At 43.0% G+C, this 20594-nt stretch overlaps 1 protein-coding gene across 3 annotated transcripts in view; it reads right to left on the bottom strand.

Annotated features, from left to right (window-relative positions):
- The window catches only part of cdh23 (cadherin-related 23), a 187738-nt gene that overhangs the window by 60065 nt on the left and 107079 nt on the right, over nt 1-20594 (bottom strand). For all 3 annotated transcript variants that reach the window (XM_030070567.1, XM_030070566.1, XM_030070565.1), the window contains 7 exons: nt 10226-10290; nt 9348-9585; nt 6244-6349; nt 5260-5387; nt 2259-2331; nt 1135-1251; nt 198-310 (listed from right to left, as the gene is read on the bottom strand). In XM_030070567.1, the coding sequence (XP_029926427.1) occupies nt 198-310; nt 1135-1251; nt 2259-2331; nt 5260-5387; nt 6244-6349; nt 9348-9585; nt 10226-10290 (840 nt within the window). The remainder of the gene's footprint in view (nt 1-197; nt 311-1134; nt 1252-2258; nt 2332-5259; nt 5388-6243; nt 6350-9347; nt 9586-10225; nt 10291-20594) is intronic.

Raw genomic sequence — 20594 nt, 5'->3', positions numbered from 1 at the left:
TATGCGAAACAACCAGATTGTGAATGTGTTGGTGTTTTATTCATAGTTTATGTACCATAAAATGAGGCGCCTCATTCATGAAAAATTGTTTTAGCAGAAACTGTTACACTGTGAACACACGGATTAAGTGAGGAAATGAGAGTTAGCTCAGTGTGCTCAAGGCGAGATCAGATGGGTGATGGTGGCGGAGAGGTTACCGTGGCGATGCCAGTCTTCTGCAGGGGGCCCACACCTCCGTCCACAGCTCTGACGATCAGGATGTACTCCGACTTCAGCTCTCGGTCCAGTAGGGCGGTGGTGGTGATCTCCCCTGAAACACATACTCCATCAATAATCAATACTATGTTGACAAATGCACCCAGGCGACAGCAACAACTGTCATTTCAGTTACTGAATCCCAGTACCGGGCGTCGGGTTCTGTCACTTGGTCCATTTGCTATTCATATACACTGTTTATATTATATATATACTGTTTATATATTTTTTTAAATATTTATTATACATACACTGTTTATAGTGATACATACTGTTTATACTTATACATATTGTTTATATTCATATATACTGTTTATACTTATATATCTTATTATTTATATATATATATATATATATATATATATATATATATATATATATACACTTCTTCTTCTTTTTTTTTTTTTTTTTTTACCTTGCTTTATTTATTTATTTAGGCTTATACCGGGACCTGAGTCCTAATTTCGTACCACTAACATGTAAAAGTTCCTTGAATCCTTGAATCCTTCAGTTCTATCAAATCATGCCAGGATGCATAAAGAAACAGATCTGGATGTTTCTATCAGATTTTCAAAAGCAGCTATGGAAGTGGTCGGACTTCCATAGACTGTGGTCAGGACTGTAACATAGCCAAAATGCGCGTATAAGCATTTTAAAAAGACGAAGAAGGAAAGCAGGAAAAAGTAATGCCGAGACAGATTTACATAAATAGCTGCAGGAGAGATATAACAGCAATCTTCAGGCCAAATTGGGACATACGGTGATATAGTCTTAAAAAAAAAAAACGAAATGTGACGTGAAATACAAAATAAAAAATAAAAAATAACAGAATCACCACTGCCTTACTTGCCACACTACCACACACACACACACACACACCTGAGCGGGAGTTGAGTCGGAACTGAGAGGAGCCCTGCAGGGAGTAGATGAGTGAGGCCTGGCCAAACTCCCGCGAGGCGTCCAAATCAGTGGCATTCACAAGCAGCACTGTTGCCCCTGTGGGGGAGAAAGTGAGAGGGAGGGAGAGGAGTGAGGAGGTGGGAGTGAGACGAAAAGAAAGTTAAAAATCAAAGAGTGAGGGAAAGAAGAAATGAGGGGGAAAAAAAACAGCAGAGAGAAAGAGGGACAGAGAGTTATGGGGAAAGTATGGACGGTATAGTAAAGAGGAAAAAGAGAGAGAGAGAGAAACTGAGACAGAGTGTAATGGCATTCAGATAGAGCTAATTTCCACCGCCCCCATCCCCGGCTCAACTGACGGCATGGCAGTGAGTGGGTTTATGGATTAGTGGATTATCAGCTTGTTTGGCACAGTCCATACTTGGCAGAAGCCTGATCAATACACAGGCAGGCAGGGGGATGAGAGCCTAGCCAGAGCCCCAGGGCTAGCCTTCAGCTCCACCTCGCAGCCCAAGCCCTGGGCCCCGAGCCCCGGGCCCAAGCACTTTAGCCATAGTCCCCTAAATCCCAGCCCCGGCCCGAGCTGCTCAGCAATGTGCTCCCTCAAATCAGTCTGGAGACACAAAAACTGGCCGGTGTCTGCTAGAGCTCAGACAGAGAGGGGGGCGGTCAAATATCTCATTTCCCCCCCAGCGACTGGAAACTAATCTATTGTCTGGGATAAAAGAGTCCTCTGAATGCATGCATGAGAATGAATATAGCAGCTGGCGATTTTGCCTTGAATAGTCAATTTACTGCACTCTCACTAAGCATTTAAAAATACTATGCAAAACCAAAACAAAAAAATAAAGTAGAGGCCAGTGGAAGCAAATAAAAAAACCACCACCAAGAAGGCAGAGTTATAATTGAATATGGTAATAGCAAGGCAATTCAAGACAGAGGCTACTGTAGGCTGTAAGATGCACTGGGGAAGGTGGTGCACTTTAGTCACTGAGGAAAATTTTATGTGTTGTTTGGAGTGTTATGTTTGTGTTGTATCGGCGGTGCGGGCTAGAAAATGCATTGTACTGACATCTCATTAACCCCAGGTTTACAAAGTAGCTCACCTGCAATAAGGTTTTCTGGGATTTTGACGATGTAGGACGGCTTGCTGAACTTGGGCGGGTTGTCATTTTCATCCTGTCGGAGGGGTTAACATTGACAACGGCTCAAATCAATGTGCTAAGAAACAAGACAATGAAACATACGGTAAAACAAACAAACAAACACACAAACAAAATAACAACTGCGGTAGGGCCGGGCAATATGCGCAAAATCAAATATCACAAAATCTTTGACCACATACCTTGATATCAATATTGTAACAATATTGCAGGGATGATTACAGCTTATTACTGATTGCTGCTTTGATAAGATATTTGCACACAAGAGATTTTTGTTAAATAATCAGTCTAATAAGTTCAGAAAATTGCTTTCCTTCACTGTAATGCAGCCCCTAAAACCAGCAAAAGACAACACTTACACTCCCAAATGGCTAGTCTCCTATAAAGACATCATTATGATATTAATACAGTATATCGCTCAGCCCTAAAGAACAATAACGACACAAAACAACAACAAAAAAACACTGCATTCTGGCACAGGCACCTTGCCCCCACACATAAAGGAGAAACATGAAACCATTTTTTGAGCTGTGTTTCGCCTGCTGTAACATTTGACATAATCATTCTCTGTATATATATATAATGCTTGAGAGTTTTCAGCCACTAAATCTGGTTTATTGATTTCAAACCCCAGGGGGTGAAAGGCATTGAATGACTCATAATGTCACATCGGAGTGCAGCTTTATGTAACAATATTTGAAAATATCAGCGCCTGATTACGCGAGGTGAATATAATTAAGCACCAGGTAAAACGGAAAACCAGCGAGGTCCTAAAGTAATGAGAGGCAAGTGGCATTCATTATGCACTTCATTTTCATGTGTGTTTACAAGCAGTCCAAGATTGTGCCGGTGGAGTGAAATAAAGGCAAACGCTTTCAGCTCATTAGAATCCAGCGTGTAATCGAGCTCCCGTTCGGTTTATCCCTCCTCCCCGGCTCCGGCTTCCAAGAGCTCCATCCTCTGCGTTCACCGGGGCTGGAGTTGAAGCTGGAGGCTCAAAAACTGGTACGCCTCTGGACCCCTGCCACCTCCACCCTGCTCAGTATGAGGTGCGAGGAGAAAAGCACTCCACCTCGAACGATCCCTCTGTGGCAAAAAGTGCTTTTGGGACTCTGTGTGATCTCCATCTTCTCTGCTCTGGGTCACTGGGTGTGTCGCCGTCCCGCTCTAGACTCCCCCCTCCCTCCCTCCCACTCCCGCCTTAAACACTGCAGTGCTGCCTGCCCATTTTCTGGCATTTTTCAAAACAGTGGAGTAGGCAGAGAGAAGCTCAAATGGTCGGTACTGTCATCCTATAAGACTGGGACAAGTGCAAGTCTGTGAAAATGAATAACTCTAATAAATTATTTGTTTATTAATGGCAGTGCAGCTGTGACGTCCGTAAGATTGGTTATATGAAGGCCAGATGAATGACTTGTTGGAAATGGCCTCGCCAAAAAAAACAACAGTCAAGAGACAATGCTCATAAAATAGAGATGAGGCACAAAATGGGCTAGATATTACAGAAAAAGTCACATTTGCAGTGACAGGTGAATAAAGCATTACAAATGTTATTAGGTTCTAAACCGAAACAAAGCGTGGCTAAGACCCGTAATGTGACAGCAATGAATGACTACAACACGGAAGAGGATCTGCTGTCACGCCGACTTTCCCCGCACATTCACATTTTTCCACAACCTCCCCTTATTGAATTAGACTCTATTGCACACCAACACATCCAGCTGTGTGGCTATTTGTGGAGAGGCTTCCCGCCGTGCGAGCTGCTGAGAAATGTTAACACTTTAACAACAGTCACTGGCACCACTATCTATCTGGGCTGTGTGGCACACTGGTGCAGAGTATTGTGTGTGTGTGATGCTGCCAGACGCTGATAAACCCCTGTGGTGTGAGTCACGACACTGTGGAGGACAGAGGAGAGAGGGAGCGAGAGACAGACACAGAAAGGCAGAGAGAGAGAGACTACAGATTTATATTCGTATCTCCCAGCTGGTTTTTGCATCTCAGCACGCATTTCCCCATTCTCTTGCACTCTCTTTTTCTCTGCAAGACATGTAGGATGTCTTTGGATATGCTCATTGGCCTTGCATATCAAATGCTATTCCAACTGGCTTATCCATTCTGCTCTGTTTGTTCTTTTATGAACAAAAAGTTTGTGGTACAATGGATGTTCACCAAGGGAGATAATAGTAAACAAAATGTTATGAGCTTTGGTTACTTGTTAACATTACTGCTCATAATTTATTACCATGACTGCATTCTATCCATCAATGGCACATTCAAATTTATTCAGCAATTAATTTTACACATTTAATCAGAGTCTACAATTAAAGCCCTGCCAAATGCGGGAAAATTTCAGATTTGGCGCGTTTACATCACTCTGTTTTTTATGTGTTCCAGCTGAGACTAATGTGACCCTCATCATCCACCGCACCTACCGCGACGTCAGCCAATCAAATCAACGCAGCTTACTACTATTTGGCACTTGTCGTTAGAGATGTGACAACACATTTCTGGTGTGAAGCCACCAAAACGAAAACATGAAGAGAAAAGTCACAGAGGTTGGCGCTCTTGCGAAAGGTGTCGTCTGAACGACGCAGCAGCGCCGGGATCCTGGCTAAAATATGACGTTCAAAAGCACAGTATGTGAATAATGCATGATGCAGTTTTATGACTAGTACTGATATATTTGGCTGGAATTTTTTTTTTCCCAGTTTACTCTCCACTGGCAGATGAGCCAAAAAGTCCGTTTTTGACCCTGCATTTAATGACTTTATCAAATCTCTACATGGCATTATTTGATAACCACGAGCCACCGAGAGCCAATAGTTGTAATGGGAACTTGGAAAACCTGGGACACTTGGCCCTCAGTGACACACAACTGAGAAACACTTCTATGTGATAGTGATGATATCAAAAGCCACCCAGGTGGTGGTGATATACTTACAATCACCTCCACAGTGACAGGGACGGTGTTGTTGAGGGCCGGGTTCCCCCCATCTTTGGCCATTACCGTCAAGTAGATCATCCCATCAGGAATCTGCTCGTAGTCCAGAGGGTTGTTCACAGTGATCACTGGTGGAGCAAGAGAGAGGGAGAGAGAGAGAGAGAGAGAGAGAGAGAGAGAGAGAGTTGTGTGTGCATATTTGTGACCTGTACACTGCAAAAACACAAACTCTTACCAAGATTATTTGTCTTATTTCAAGTCAAAAATGTCTTATTACTAGTCAAAATATCTCATTACACTTAAAATAAGACTTTATATAAGTCCTTATATAAACTGATATACACTTATATTCAGTGATACAGTATTTTCATAAATCAATTTCTTTAAAAAAACAACAACAACATTGCTTTATGCACTCCCCGCATAAACAATGGCAGAATTATGTAACTTATATCAGTGATTGGTGTGAATTTACATCACCACGATTCATATCTGCCCACAAAGGTGGATAAACTCTACTCTACAAATAAAAAGATGAGTAAAATAAAGGGTTAACCCACCAGTCCTGCTCTGTTGGTGAATAATTTCTCATATATGTGTGTATGTTAGGGATGCCACTTTTTAAAACCCGGTGCTGATATGAGGACAAAACTTTAAGGGTCAGCTAATATTGATTACTGATCTATTACTTTCATTGGATGGTGTAGGCTTGGACCATTAGCTTGAAGTCAAAGGGGAAAATAATTGGTATAAAATGCTTCTTTTTTTCACCACCATTTTAAGAAATAAAGGCTTTTGTGTGCCAAAACTGAGACCATCAAACCAGCTCGTTTTTATTGTTGACATGTTACTCAGGACTTTTTTGTATCTCCAATACCAATAATCCACTTTACGCTGGTTTCAGCGCCCAGTATCACATACCAGTGGGTGTGTATGTGTGTGTGTAGATGGATACATGTGTGCACGTCTTTAGGGCGAGCATACCTGCGTAGCCCTCCACCATGATGATGCTGAAGTACTCGGGGAAGGCCGACACTGAGGTGATGGTGTAGGTTAGGAAGTTATTGGGTGGAGAGTCCTCATCTGTGGCCTGAGAGAGGGTGAGGAGGGCGAGGAGGATGAGGAGGGTGGTTGGGGGTTTGGACAGACAGCAGGGAGGGTGGGGACACTATTAAAAAAACACTGCCTTTAACATATGTCTCAGTGACAGTCAAAGAAAGTCCGCAGAGAGAAGAAGTTTTGAGCGACTGAGGCAAGTGTGCAGATATCGCGGCGGGACAGATGCTCCAGTCGACAGCGCTATGTGTTTTTATGTGTATGTTTGCACGGCATGGATATACCAGTGTGTATGTGTGTCTATATGTGCACGGCCAGGAAGCTGTCAGTCAGTGACGGCGTGTTATTGGGCAGATTAAAGATGATTCTGGTTATTAGTGGTGAAGGCGTCAATATTGGATGAACACCAGCCGAGCCGAGACAAGCCAAGCACACAGAGGACAGACAAAACTACACTTTGCAGGGCTAATCCACAACAACAACAACAATGATGACACCCCCTCGTTATAGTAGAGCTGGCAGCAACCAAAACATGATTCCTCCGGCTGTGAGGAGAGTCTGCTGGGCCTCACTGGCATCATTAGATGCTGGACAGGTTGTCAAAAACACTCACTTGTATCTCTCCATAACACGCACATCTCTGCTCTTTGATTTAGCTCCAAACTGTTGAGTAAGCAATACCTTTCTTCCCCCACAACTTGCTAAGCCTCGCCGCTCTCCTCCCAGCTGTCTCTCTGTATCAAATTTCAATAAGTAATTTCATGTTAGACAGTCATTTACCACCAAACAAGGTGAGCGGAGTTGGGGGGGCAAATCAAATAGATTAGTAGCAAAGGAAGTCAGCGAACATGTAGGGAAAATTATAAAAAGGTGGCTTGTGAGGGGAATAATTGTTGTTTTTAGTGGTGGGAGGCATAACAGCAATACACACACCTCCCAGGCATTGTTTGGAAAAAGAAAGAAGCAAATAGCTGAAAAGCCTCTCTTTACTTTGTCTCTCAACAAATCCTCTCCTTCTATTTATTTCTGTATTTCCCCTCTTTCCTCCCTCTTTCCCTGTTTTCCAGACTTCTGTGTGTGTGTGTGTGTGTGTGTGTGTGTAGTATTGAAAGTGGGTTTCGAGGCAAATCGCTGACACGTAGAATTGTGCAACTGGCTTCCTCATTCCTCTCCGGCGGCGTATTAATAACGACAGCATTTAAGGTTAGCTCGGTATAATCAAACACAGCGAGTGAAGCGTTGAGCCCAGCCATCAGCCAAGCTCCCACAATGCAAACACACAACAGGGGGAGAGCCAGCGTGCTGCATGCCAGGGTGAGCCACCACTGTGCCCGCCACCACCGGGACGTAACAGACTTTCTCTCCAGGGCGCAATCAAAAGAAACGCTGAGCCATTAGTTACCATTATTCCCCCTTTACCCCTGCCTGGTGTGAGGCAGTGACTGATGGCCAACACACCAGGCCGCGCTGTTCTTCTTGGATACAGTGCACACACAAATACGAGCAATAGAAGCACCTTCAGGCTATCAAAAAGAATTGGATTGTGCATAAGAGCGCTGTTATAGCAACAAAAAGGGGAGAAAAGTGAGACAAAGTGAGACAAAGACAGCAAAATAAAAGCTCTGTGTGTCTGAGGACTGCTGGTGTCTTACACAGTCAGGATTAAATTCTTTGTATGTCCCTGCATATGTAGGTATAGGTTTTATACATGCGTGTACATATACAGTGGTGGAAAAAGGTTTTCAGACATCCCATGCATTTGTGAAATATTGTATTAACAAATCACTCTTAGGTCTTCAAGTGCAATTTCTTTTAGTACAGTCACAGCCAAAATACTAAACAAATCCTAAAAAAGCCATTAAAAACTTAAAATTGATTGGTTCCATAAAAATACATAAGAAATTTTGAGTGTTGGGTCATCTTGGTACCAGTGATGACGGTCGTTCTTCTTATTAAAAGACACCATTTTTGTTGCCAAGCTTGGTGTCTGTATAAAGCCAGCACATTTGAAAGTTCTTCAGACACAAAAATGGCTAAAACAAGGAACCTAACGCAGGAAACACGCCTGAAAATAAAGATTCAACTGTCAAGAATTTAGTTTTGTTAGTTTTTCTTGTAAATAATAAACAAAAAAAAAAAATAATTTGCATTTGTTTGTATCTGTCTAATGCAGCCACACCTTTTGAAACACAAAAAAGATTTTTCCACAAATATTTCATGATAATATTTGAGATTGTGTAAAATTTTAAGGGTGTCTGAAAACTTTTTTCCACCACTGTACATATGGACTTAGTGTATGTTCACAAGGTGGTGTGATATGTCTACCTCTATGGGAGGCTGAGCAACCCAAAAATACATGAAACTGATGTCTGCAATCATGTGGTGTTTGCTCATAATTTGCATACAGACAACACATTGTCTGTGCTTTCTTAACATGCAAACAACATGTTGTTAATGCTTTGATTTTTAAAGTGCTATCAACACCTTCGCACATTGAGAACATGCAGGCACTGTGTTGTTTATGTGCAAACACTGTGTGAATGCAGAGGACAACATCATGCATTTTTGGGCTGCTCAGCCTTCCAACTACTTTTGCGCACATACTTCTCTAAACTGTAGAACAAAAGCTGCACCATTTTGCATTCGTAATTGGTTCTGATCTCTTTGGCACACCCTAATCAGACAATGTACTTTTACATTTACTGATGATTAAGCAATTACAGGTTAGCAGGCTTACTGACTGTATAAAAACAGCAGTAACACACCGCTTAAAGACAAAAGAGTACATGTGTTAACAAAGCCATGTACATTTTAATCAGGCATGAGTACAGATATTTTTTCAGCAATATAGTTCTTGCACAGCAGCTATAGGCAGTATGACCTGAGGACTGAGCCTATCCATTTTACTGCATTCAAATATAGTCTCTCCTCAGGGCTGCATGCGTGGTCTGCTTTAAAATGATGCATTTGACAGCGTGTAGGTGTGTTCGCTCCCTTAACCAGTTGTCTTTTTTGTTTTAAATATGCCTCACCCTCAGACGGGCCACCTGCTGCGCAGCCTGCTCATTCTCTCTCAAGGAGCCCACATATGCCTCCTTCTGGAAGAGCGGCGAGTTGTCGTTGATGTCCAGCACGTTGATCCGGAGCCTCCCCGCTGTCTCCTCCCCGCCGCCGTCCCTCGCCAGCACCGTCAACGTGAAGCGGCGCATCAGCTCGTAGTCCAGGTTGGCCCGCAGACGGACCCAGCCCGTCTCAACATCCAGAGAAAACCTGCAAGAGGGAGAAAGGAGCAGTGGGAGTAAAATTGGGTGATTTATAAAACATGAAGGACAGGACAGGATTAATTTAGAATAAAAAGCTGTAGTCTAAAATGTACGTCTGCTATATCTCCTGGACTTAAGGCTCCTACATTCTTAAAATTTTGGAGGATCATTGTCTCTATCCTTTATGGAGCAAATTCCCCTGTACGTGCTGGTATTACTATATTAGATCTCATGATCAGACATTGAGATACCTCAGATGATAAAATACAAAAAAGCACTGTCAAAAATACAGAAAGAGAATACAATTAGTTTGTGTAACATAAAGAAACGAGACAATAAATACAAGGAAGCTGCACTGGGTGGATGTTACAGCTCCAGTCCTGCTCTTTTGATACACTGGAGACACTGAAAGAATGCATAATGTGACTGCATGAATGTCTGTATGTGAGGCCTGAGGGTAGCAGCCTACAGAAAAAAGCCAGACTCTGCTCCAGCTCAGCTGTCGCTGGCTTGGACGGGTGGCAGAAACAATGCTGTAAGTACCCAGAAGTGACCAAAAAATTAAACATTAATGTGGCTGTGTGTGACGGCTCTACGAGTGATTGTGTGAGTGTGTGTGTTTGTGTGTGTGTGTAGTTGTGACTTACTGATCTGGCTCATCACTGAAGTAGTAACGCACTATTCCAAATGTCCCTACATCTCCGTCTGTAGCCTGGACAAAAAATACAAAGACAGAAAAGGAGAGAGAGAAAAAAAAAACATTTTTCTTATTTCAAACCCTGTTTTCCTCCTTGTTAAGTTTGCTGTTGGTTTTCTATTTGATGGTCCACCAGTTCAGTTTTCTATCCTGATTTTTGTTCATGGGGTCTTTTATGGTAAGGTATCATTATATTCTCCACTGGGTTGTTGTTTCATCCGCACTTGTTAAACTGATCTGTGTGTTTTGGAAACCTTTTTTTCCCCTTTGGAGCTACACGATCACCGCTGTGGTGTTTCTGCTCTACATTTCTCAGAGATCACCTCAATCAGTGTGTCCAGTAGTGCAAGCCTTTGGATTGTCTTTTGCTGAAGTTTGAGTTTCCATTTTCTTTGTCTGTTCAGCCATGGTGGCTCTCGGTGCTCATTGCTAACTGTTTATTCCAAACTAACGTGTTATAGTTGTCTACAATGTAAAATGGTGGAGTAGGGAGGCAATTTTTCACAGAAAGACCCACCTGACATGCGGTTCTCCGAACAACAAATGTAAAAGCTTCCTACACCTTCATATAGGTTGAGTAGCTACTGTGCTTATCAGTCGGTGGTCGAAAGTAACAATATTGACATTTATTTATATGAGAATGACACAGGTTATTGTTTTAATGATAGGGGGTGTTTTCCTGATCACTTAATTCTTCCTTCTGATGCCTTTCACCAGCATTTAACCTTTTGAAAGCTGAGCAAACTGACTTGATTTCTTTCAAAAACATGAGGAAAAAGATGGCAAACAAATTAGCAAGAAGTGACTCCAAAAATAAGCAAAAAGTTAGTAAAAAAAAAAAAAAAACGACAAAGAAAATGATGAAAAATTTCCAAAACAAGTATAATATTACTGGCAAATTATAAGAAAAAAAGACAACAATTACAAGGACATTATTCATGGTTATTGTAAATATACAGGACATTTCAAATTACAAAAAACCCCACACATCCCCAAGTGTGAGGGATATTGTCATAAAGTAAGCACAGTGTTATGAATGACGGGACCCATCCAAACAGCATCTGGATCCTCAGTTTCCATTATCCCACTCCGACAGTTGTCTATGACCACATGACTGTGTGAGAAGACACGCGGGCCATGCTTCTCTCTGTGGAGGTGTTGATTGGATTAAACTGCTACATTTTCCTCACCCACACGCCGCACCACTGCCCTAAATGCAGTAATGGCTGCTGTCATATGCCTTACAGATGAAAGGTGTTTCGAAAAATCACCCTATAAAAAGCAACACTTTCAGGAATCTTGTACTTCATGAAATGCCACATTAACGCGATCTGTCTTTGTACACAGACACACTCGCGCGCGCGTGCACACACGCACTCAAGCATACACACCGGGTGTTATTTCGGTGCTGATGGATCGTGGCTGGAGAGGCTGTTGTAATAGAGTTTCAGCTGAGTGGCTCTGCAGTCGGTTGGAGGGCCGAACTTGTACGTGTCTCCACCCTGCTCTCTCAACCACGCTGCTGGTCACTGTGATTCACTGATGCCCCGATACCGACCTCACCAACTCTGTGTGTATGTGTGTTTTTATATATATATGTGTGTGTGTGTGTGTGTGTGCGTGCGTGTGTGTGTGTGTGTGTGTGTGTGCAGGGACACGGTTGCACATGTCGTTTGCATGTGCAACCAAGCCAAATGGTTCAATACCAGTTTCTCAAAGAACAACAAGTAACAATAATATTTAAAAATGACCTATCAAGGTGAGGTCAATATCGGACCACCCAATCATATTCTTTCCAGTATATCTCTTATCATTCACCATATGTTGCCATGCATGTATAATAAGAGCCATACTGATAAAATAAGAAACATATCGTATCTGCATAAGGAACATGCATAATTCATTTTTTAGTATTCACAAATCACAGTAGCTTGATGAATATTATTACAAATTAAGTTAATTAGCCTAACTAGGTGTATGTACAGATCTAGTTCATTTATTATAAATAACTTTAGGATTTAATGATAGTTGTTTTTATTTCAGTAGGCTAACATAAAGCATATAAGATTATAAGCATATGATAAGATATAATTATCATTTTTTTTATCATAGGATGATGGCTCTTATTATTATATGTGTATGATAAGGGTGTGTAGTGTGGCTGTGGAGTGTGCTGCATTAAAACCACATAATGCAATACATCACAGTGTAGTCTGGCTCCAGTCTAACCACTATTCTAAATTTGTACACTGTTTTTGCTGTAAACTGAGCCGATGTGCAATGTGAGAGTCAACACTGTAGGTCTTTTTCCACCACAGAATTCATAGCCAGCGTGTTGTCATTTCCTGGTTTGAGGTTTCTAAATGTCTGTCTCAGCTCCTCGGCTGCCCTCAACTTCACCACATTTTCAAACTGAAGTGCAGAGAAGGAGTAATCCAGGAAATCCAACAGGAGCCTTGCGAGAGTTAAATGTATTCCTTATTTTCACTGAAAAAGACCCGCATTATTTTCTTTACTTTAAGTTTCTTCAAGCAATCTGGCAAGGGTAGGAGTGGATTTTTGCGTTTACAAAGGGAGCTGGTGCTCTCAGCTCCCTCTAGTGGTCATTAAATCACTTATTAGAGCTTTAATATATGACATGAGGGCAGTACAGCTCTTATTGCACGCATAGGAGAACATATGAAATGCGTATGAGAACATATGTAAACTATGGGAAAGACTGTGATTGAGCAGTCATGTTCAAGTCATTTGGATTGGCTTTTGTCAAACACACTTGCTATGTGAGAAATTCGTAAAGATTTACACGTTTTGAACCATTCGGCTTGTCTTACACTTGGATTTTTACCAATGTGCCTTTGTGTGTGTGTGTGTGTGTGTGTGTGTGTCTGTGTTTGTGCATATGTGCATCAGGGGATGTGAGTTGTTGCATTTGTAAGTGCATATGTGTGTGAAGGCATATGCGCATGTGAAAGTGCCAATATGTGTCAGAGTGTAATTCTGTGTCTTTGTGTGTGTGCGTGTGAGAGAGTGTGTGAGTGCCTCCCATCAGTGATGTCTCTCACAGATGGAACAACGGCTGCAGCTATCAATGTGTTTTCTCCCTCTTCTTCGACAAAAAAGGAAAAAAAAATCACACCATGCTGTTTAGTTCAAGCCTGTAATTTCACCAGGCGCTTCCACAACAACATCCTGGATGGTGAATCAATGTTCCTCTTTAATGTCCAAATGGCCCTCGCTTTGTTGTCACGGCACACGGCGCGTATTGAAACACAGCCCCCCCTGTGAACGCGCAGGGACCGGGACGCTAAATGCATGTGAGGTGTTTGGGACTCCAGTCAGGTTCTCATATTAACCTGTGAGCTTTCATCTGTCGTGTCTCCGTGACCCCATCACTTAATGCCACTCAACTGCTTCTCCTGCTGTCGCTCTCCACATTCACCCTCACCCCTCCCGCCCCTCGCACCTTCCCCCTCCTTTATCTTTCCCCCCCTTCCCTTGTGTCTTTACCTTCGCTCTCCTCCCTCCATCCCCGGCTCCGCCTCCCTCTCCGCTCTCCTCTACATATCTCCCCCCGGCACACTCTTTCCCCTTGATGCCTCCCTCCCTCCCCTCCTCCGCTCCCTCTCTCCCAGGTGAGTGACAGGCCCATAAGTGCTCCAATGATAGCAGTGGGGGTGTTAGCGTGACAGCTATCGAGGTGGTGACAGGAGCTGGGCTCAGCCAGAGAGCTAATACCGCCTCTGCCTCCGTGGCTCGAGCCCCCTCTCGCCATGACGACAAAGACAGAGAGAGAGAGGGAGAGAGAGAGAGAGAGAGAGAGAGAAAGAAAGAAAGGAAAAGAGACGATAGCCCACCCCCCTCCGCCACCCCTCTCCCTTCCCATCATTCACCAACTCACTCGCTCTCTCCACACCAAACAATCACCATGACAGCGCGGCCCAGTCACTTTGCCAACTGCTTGCCAAAGACTTTCAACTTTATACGCAGAAGACCCGCAGCAGATGGATTGGGGAGATTGGTTTGTGCAGGGATTTGCTGCAGCGTCAGACTGCGAGCTGGGATCTTTTGACGCCAGTGTATTATGCACTTTGCCCCGCTTCATCATGGTAGATTTTACTTTATTGTTGGGGGAATTAGGGGTGGTGGAGTAGGGAGACAATGAATTCAGATTTTTAATGAGGAACGAAATGACACAGAAATAAAGCCAAGCACTCTGCGTAGCTAATGTGCATAGCTAATCACTAACTCCACTAAGCTGGTGCAAAGTCCTGTTTGATCATTTGTGCTTTAGTCACAACAGTGGCCCTGAGTTGATGTAATGGCACATTGTCAACAGCAATGAACTAATCAGTCTAATATGATTTATATTGTACATTTTTACATTAAAATGAGGGGTGTAACAATTCATCCTATGCTTTGTTTCACTGATTACAAATTCAGCTGTATTGATATCAAATTGAGGGCTCTATTTTCGAGCCACGGTTAACCTGGAGTTAGGCGCTAACCAGGCTTAATGCTGGCAAGATGCAGATGTTACATCTGCTCCTGCTGCCTCCCCTGACACTGGCTTCATTTCTTGTTCTGAGTCTCCCTAACCTGTTACCATTCCCCTGGTGGCTCTCTCCCTCTCTCTCCCTGTGAGTGTGATTGTATGTGCACTGGAGTCAGAGCAGAGCCCCACCAGCTGCTTCCAATCCAATAATCAAGAGACCTACTCCACAAATACTCAGCCCGGCCACGTCCACCTTGTCACGACTGTAGTTCCTGCTCAGTCAGTCTGCGTTTCCTGATTATCCCAGCCTGATCCTGTTCCTCCTCTCCTTGCAGTCCCATCTGCTCTGCATGCTCCGGCCCCTGCAGCCCTTCGTCCCCTCAGTCCTGCTCCTCAGCCCTGAAACCCTGCCCGGCTCGGTTACTCCCTGGATTCTGCTCTGGACCTGCTCGGCTCAGCTTCCCACACTCTGGACTCTGTTCTGATCAGCTAAGCTCCCCCCGGCCTCTCCACGCATCCAGCCACCCCCCTCTGCTCTGCTCACAACAGCCCATCCCTTCAACCCTGCAATAAATATTAATCTTTTGCCATATTCCTGCCACCTCGCCTCTCTGTGTCTAGCTATCGGGTTCATTAGTTCAGCCCCATGTAACAATTAAACTGGCTTTGGCTGTTTCCACTGGTTTGGGATTTTCATGGTCTAAAGACTGAGGATGTATTGCTGTAAAGCCCCTTGAGACAGTTTTGTAATTTGTACTATTGGGCTATACAAATAAAATTGACTTGACTTAAACTGAACTTGCCAGTGCCTAGATGGGTGGATTGGCGAAGCTGGGTGTGTTTCTTATGCAGATCAGTGGCGCTGTGCAATTTTGGTGCCGCTTTGGCATTAATTATCACCTTTGCCTTCGCCAGCCAAAAGCAGGTCTGAGTGACAGTGATATGCGCTGTGCTATTTTCCCCAGCGTTAGTTGATGGAGGCACAGTGGCACAGACGTCCTCAACAATCACATGAACCCCTTCTTGAATGATATGCTTGCTTGTTTCACACTGATATAAATTCTCCAAGCAAGAGAAATGAGCACTTGCATACCAAATTTATGCTTTTAAATTGATAAAGGGTAACCTTAAATGTCTGTAGGGCTACTTGGCTGGATTTCTACCAACATTTGTCCTCCACAGCTGCCTACAGGATGCATAACAGCCTTTACTTGTGGCTATAACTCGAAGTTTAAACTGTGGAAAACATCATCATTGGTCACGCCACATCCTCATTCAAAATATCAGGGGCAGCTATATGCCTCCTCTTCATTCTAACAAAGTCTCGCAAAAGTAGTGTCTGAACCCTGGGGGTCTTATTTCCAGTACATAAAGGTCCATGGCGGCGATGAACATGTGGTCCAGAAGTGCGGCTGTAATTGCTGAAACTTGATAGTGGCAAGGAATGAAACAAGCGTGCCTTTGTGTGTGTGTGTTTAAGTAAATTCCAATTTCCACATTTTTTCTCTGGAAACTGAAATAATAGGTTACTTCAGTCAGCATTATTATGGGTTGTCAGTTTATTCAGCCTTCATATAAACATGTAAATCATGTAAAAAGACTATTGCTGTTCTCACAATTGATAATTGTGGCACCATGTGTGCACTTTAATACACTAATGACGAAATGAATGCAAGCCTTTCATTAAAGGAAATCGTGACAGGGAAATAAATTATAGGCAACCAGCAAAATGATGGAATCAGTGTTTATCATTCTACAAAGTTTGCTGCAACCATGCTGTTACTGGGTGATCGATTGTCATCAAACATATGACATCAGTGTCATTAAGCAAAGAAAGAATGACGACCCGGTTGAAACCATCTCCAGAAATAAAAAATTGACATACTGGTCACAATTTGTGCAGTGTATATTCATTTTTGGGTGCTGTATAAACCTATTCTGCATGGAAGAGAAGCGAACAGAGGACTACTGGACAAACTGGTGCAATCTTTTACATTACAAAATGCTCGTGCGTCATGTAGTGGGGAGTGCATTGTTTTTAAAGGGGTGAGATAAGCTGATTTGATTGGCGTTTGGTGAAATCTAACCAAAGATTCCACTTGTTAATAGTGTATTTCTCCTTCTAGTGTCCTGTGCCAAGCTCCTCTTCCCAGATCGCATCAAGATCGTGCTTATTGCCAAAGTAACACCGGTGTCAAAAACTGCAAAAATCGGTCAGCCACTTGGCTTGGTTTTAACGTCTGCCATGAAAATAGAGCCTTGAATCTCTTTTAAGCCCAAGATTCACACCCCTAATTAAAATACAGTGGAAAGCGCTTTTCTAAGGGATTTTACATGGGACATGGGACAGAGTTTAAATGTCTTGGATGAACAGTGGACTCTGACTGGGGAAAGTCTCCCCGACACTAAAGAGCACGGCACCAGAGTATCAAAGTCAGCGTCCCGATCAAATCCAAACTAAGCTGTTAAGGAGTGGCTGCACAAAGAGTCGGCACAGCGCTGATTGCCAATATACACTCTGCAAGCCCTGGGGTGCTCAGTCAGTAACTACAAAAGAGAAATTAGTTCTCAGTTGACCAGTTTGGTTAAATGATGTGTTTCTTCCCATCACAGAGGCAAGCCAGCAGGCACACACAGCTCTGAGGGGTGACTGTATGGGTGTATGCATGTGGGTGCACCTGTCTAATAGTGTGCTGGTGTATGTGTTTTCATACATTTTAATGGAAGTGTGAGAGGATGTCTGTGTATGCTTGGGTGTATATTGCATGTTGGTTTGTGTGCATATGAACATGTTCGGTGTTGTGCGATATATTGATATTATAATGTTATTGTGATATAAGACTATATCAAAATCATAATATCATGATATGGCATAAGTATTGCCTTTCCCTGATTTTAAGGACAGTAAAGCGATGCAGTTTAGCTTATTAGACTCTTCCTGTTGATCTATCATTTGCCTCTGCTGTACCTGCTTGCTCATCATATAAACATAACTAATTATTGTTCATCAAAAATCTCACAATATTGATATCAAGCTATTTGGTCAAAGATATCACAATGATTATGATTCTGATGATTTGATTGATTTAGTCGATATTGCGCAGGCCCACATGTGTGTGTGTGGTTCTGCATGTGCAAGGTAATGTGAAAAATCTATGGGCAAAAGTGCAAGGTGTCTCCAAAAGTTTATTCAGTCTTGGGGTAAATAAATACGCTCCCCAGTAGTTTACAGTATAAACTCCAATCATCACATTTAATTGCTCTCCAGAGGAAGGTGGAAATGAGAGCTTCTGCTCATGGGTGACAGCGAGAGGGAGCAGTTTGAGCGTGTGTGTGGGTGTGTGTTTGTGTGCGAAGAGGGGGTAGCAGCAACAGATTATCAGCCTTGCTATCTCAGGGACAGTAAGGAGGGGGTAGGGGGTCAGCACTCCACAAGCTTTTCTATCTTGAGTGAACTGGAATTTGAATTGATGGGCTCCTAAAATTGCTTTTTCTGCTGGAGCTTTGAGAAAGGAGAGGCATGGAAAAGGAAACCAATTACTGGCTGTCAAAGCCGGCTGTCAAACACAGACAACCCCTCTGTCTCAGCACATACCTACACACAGCTATACAGAAACGATAACAAACATGCACAACACACACACACACTAGAGTGAAGATGTCCAGTTTCTGACAGTCTTTGTGAGGGAGATGATGAAGACATGTTTGTCGAGTTATCTTCCTCAGCTCTGGTAGGCTGCTCTCATGCAGCGTCCCTGTGAGGCCACGTCTCTCACTTTTCCTCTATCCTCTATCTATAACAAAATCACACATCAATCTCCACATCGATAATGTTGTATGACTGGGACATCACCATTTCACAAGGCAATTGCTTTTAAAAGTGAGCTTCTCCACGTTAACATGTTGCATATATATATGTGAAGTCCAAAACTGGATCATGGCTGTGTGATTGTAGCCACTCCCTTTGGTTGCCCTATGCCCTGTGGTTCATCTATGCATCTAAGAGGAACATCTTCCCATCAAAAGTCATGGGCTGTGGGTCCACGGTGGGTCAGCTTGTGTCGCCCACTCCAACTTTATAGGGCAAGTGACTATTTTTGGTAATTTCAGAAATTTTACATATCAGGCCCATCCCCTGTCTCAGTTAGTTCAATAATCATTTGGTCTTCACCCAGCCAATCAGCAAAGATCGCTCTACATCCCAGGTCACATGATTGTGGCATTTGACCAATCTCAATGGCTTTACTTTTCTATTACAAAATGAAAATTTTAGAAAAATTTTATAGAAGTAATAAAGTCCTGTCATGTTCTCTAATAACAGTCCAGGGTTGTTTTTTTGAATTCCAAAGTATTTCAACGAGTGCCCTATAAAGGGTTAACACTTTGGGCATGAAAAGCAAAGGGAGGCAAAAGAGCAATGCAATGGTTTAAGAAAAAAATATTTTAACTGTCAAGCATTTATTTCTCAAAAATAACACAATATGCGCCGGAAAATGAGAAAAAATGTCCCATGTTCAATGTCCAGTTTGTACTGACAGATGTACGAGGACACCATGCGGTCATTTGTGTCATTCACATACTGAATTGAAGTTTTTGAACTCAAGCGAAAAATTTGCGGCCATATACGTCCATGCTGCAAAAATTCACTTTGCGTTCGGTCTGAACATGCCATTGGGGTGTAATTATTTTTTTATGTTCATAAAATTGTGAAACTTAAGGCCTGCAGAAAGCAGCTACAGCCTCAGCGGATCTCGGGAGAAACAAGTGTGTTCTCCCTCTTCTATGCTGGATTTCTCTCTGAATGTTTTTCTAACAACGGAGTGAGTCTCCACAGAATCCCTTACTCGTTTATTTTTTAAGGTTGAGATTGAAACCTGACAGCTAACATTTCTGTTTCCATGGAATAACAAAAAATACAGCATCAAACAAACAAAACGACACCGGAAAAGCGAGCAAACAAAAATGTAAATCGCTCATCCAAGGTTTTACATAGTGTTCATTCATTCATTTTTTAGGTTGGAATTTCCCTTTAACAGTGTTTGTCCTCTTCCTTACCTCCGCTGCATCCTTCCTCTTTGTTTCCATCTGTGCACCATGAGACTGAACAGAACTTGTACTTGTTCTAATCAATACTACTAGACAGACAGAGATGCCAGAACAGCAGCCTGGTGGAAAGCATAGAAACTCAGAAATTAATGTTTGAGCCGAGCAAAAAATTGTTGCCTGGGGATACCCTAAGGGGCTACTCCCTCGGCACTCCAGTGACCTGTACCAAGGAAAGAGTAAGAGAAGTGACTCCTCCATCCTTAATGTGTCCGCTGCAAATCTCAGAGTTTGCATTTGACACTGGGGAAAGGACATTACAAAAGAAGCTGTGGGACAGGAGGCAAAGACTCTAACCTATTCAGCGACAGGTCCCTGACGGAGAATCCTTCACCTCCTTTGGATCTGAGGAAGACCCGCAGCATCCCTCAGCAATCCCCCAGCTGTGACCTAGAGCACCGATGGGGGTTGATGGGAGCCGTGTGCGTTTTTACTGCGGACACTTTAGCGTAATGGCGATGGCGAGCACACTTTTACGACTGCTTTATTTCCCTAAACCATTAACGAGCAGGTGGGAGCGCTCACGGCGACTGCAGCCCGCCGACAGAATTGAACAGGCTGTTTCTATTATCTCCTGACCACCCAGAAAAAAAGCGAGACGGAGACAGCAGAGAGAGAGGAAGAGAGAGAGAGCACACCTCTTTAACAATGAAACCACTTTTTAACAATGTATACCTTTGTAAAAGAGGAGTCCAATAAAGAGGAATGGATGTCTTCATAGTAC

Source organism: Myripristis murdjan, chromosome 15 (genome assembly GCF_902150065.1).
Source record: "Myripristis murdjan chromosome 15, fMyrMur1.1, whole genome shotgun sequence".
In the NCBI taxonomy this organism is placed as follows: domain Eukaryota; kingdom Metazoa; phylum Chordata; class Actinopteri; order Holocentriformes; family Holocentridae; genus Myripristis; species Myripristis murdjan.
This window is presented reverse-complemented; position numbering and strand designations above follow the sequence as displayed.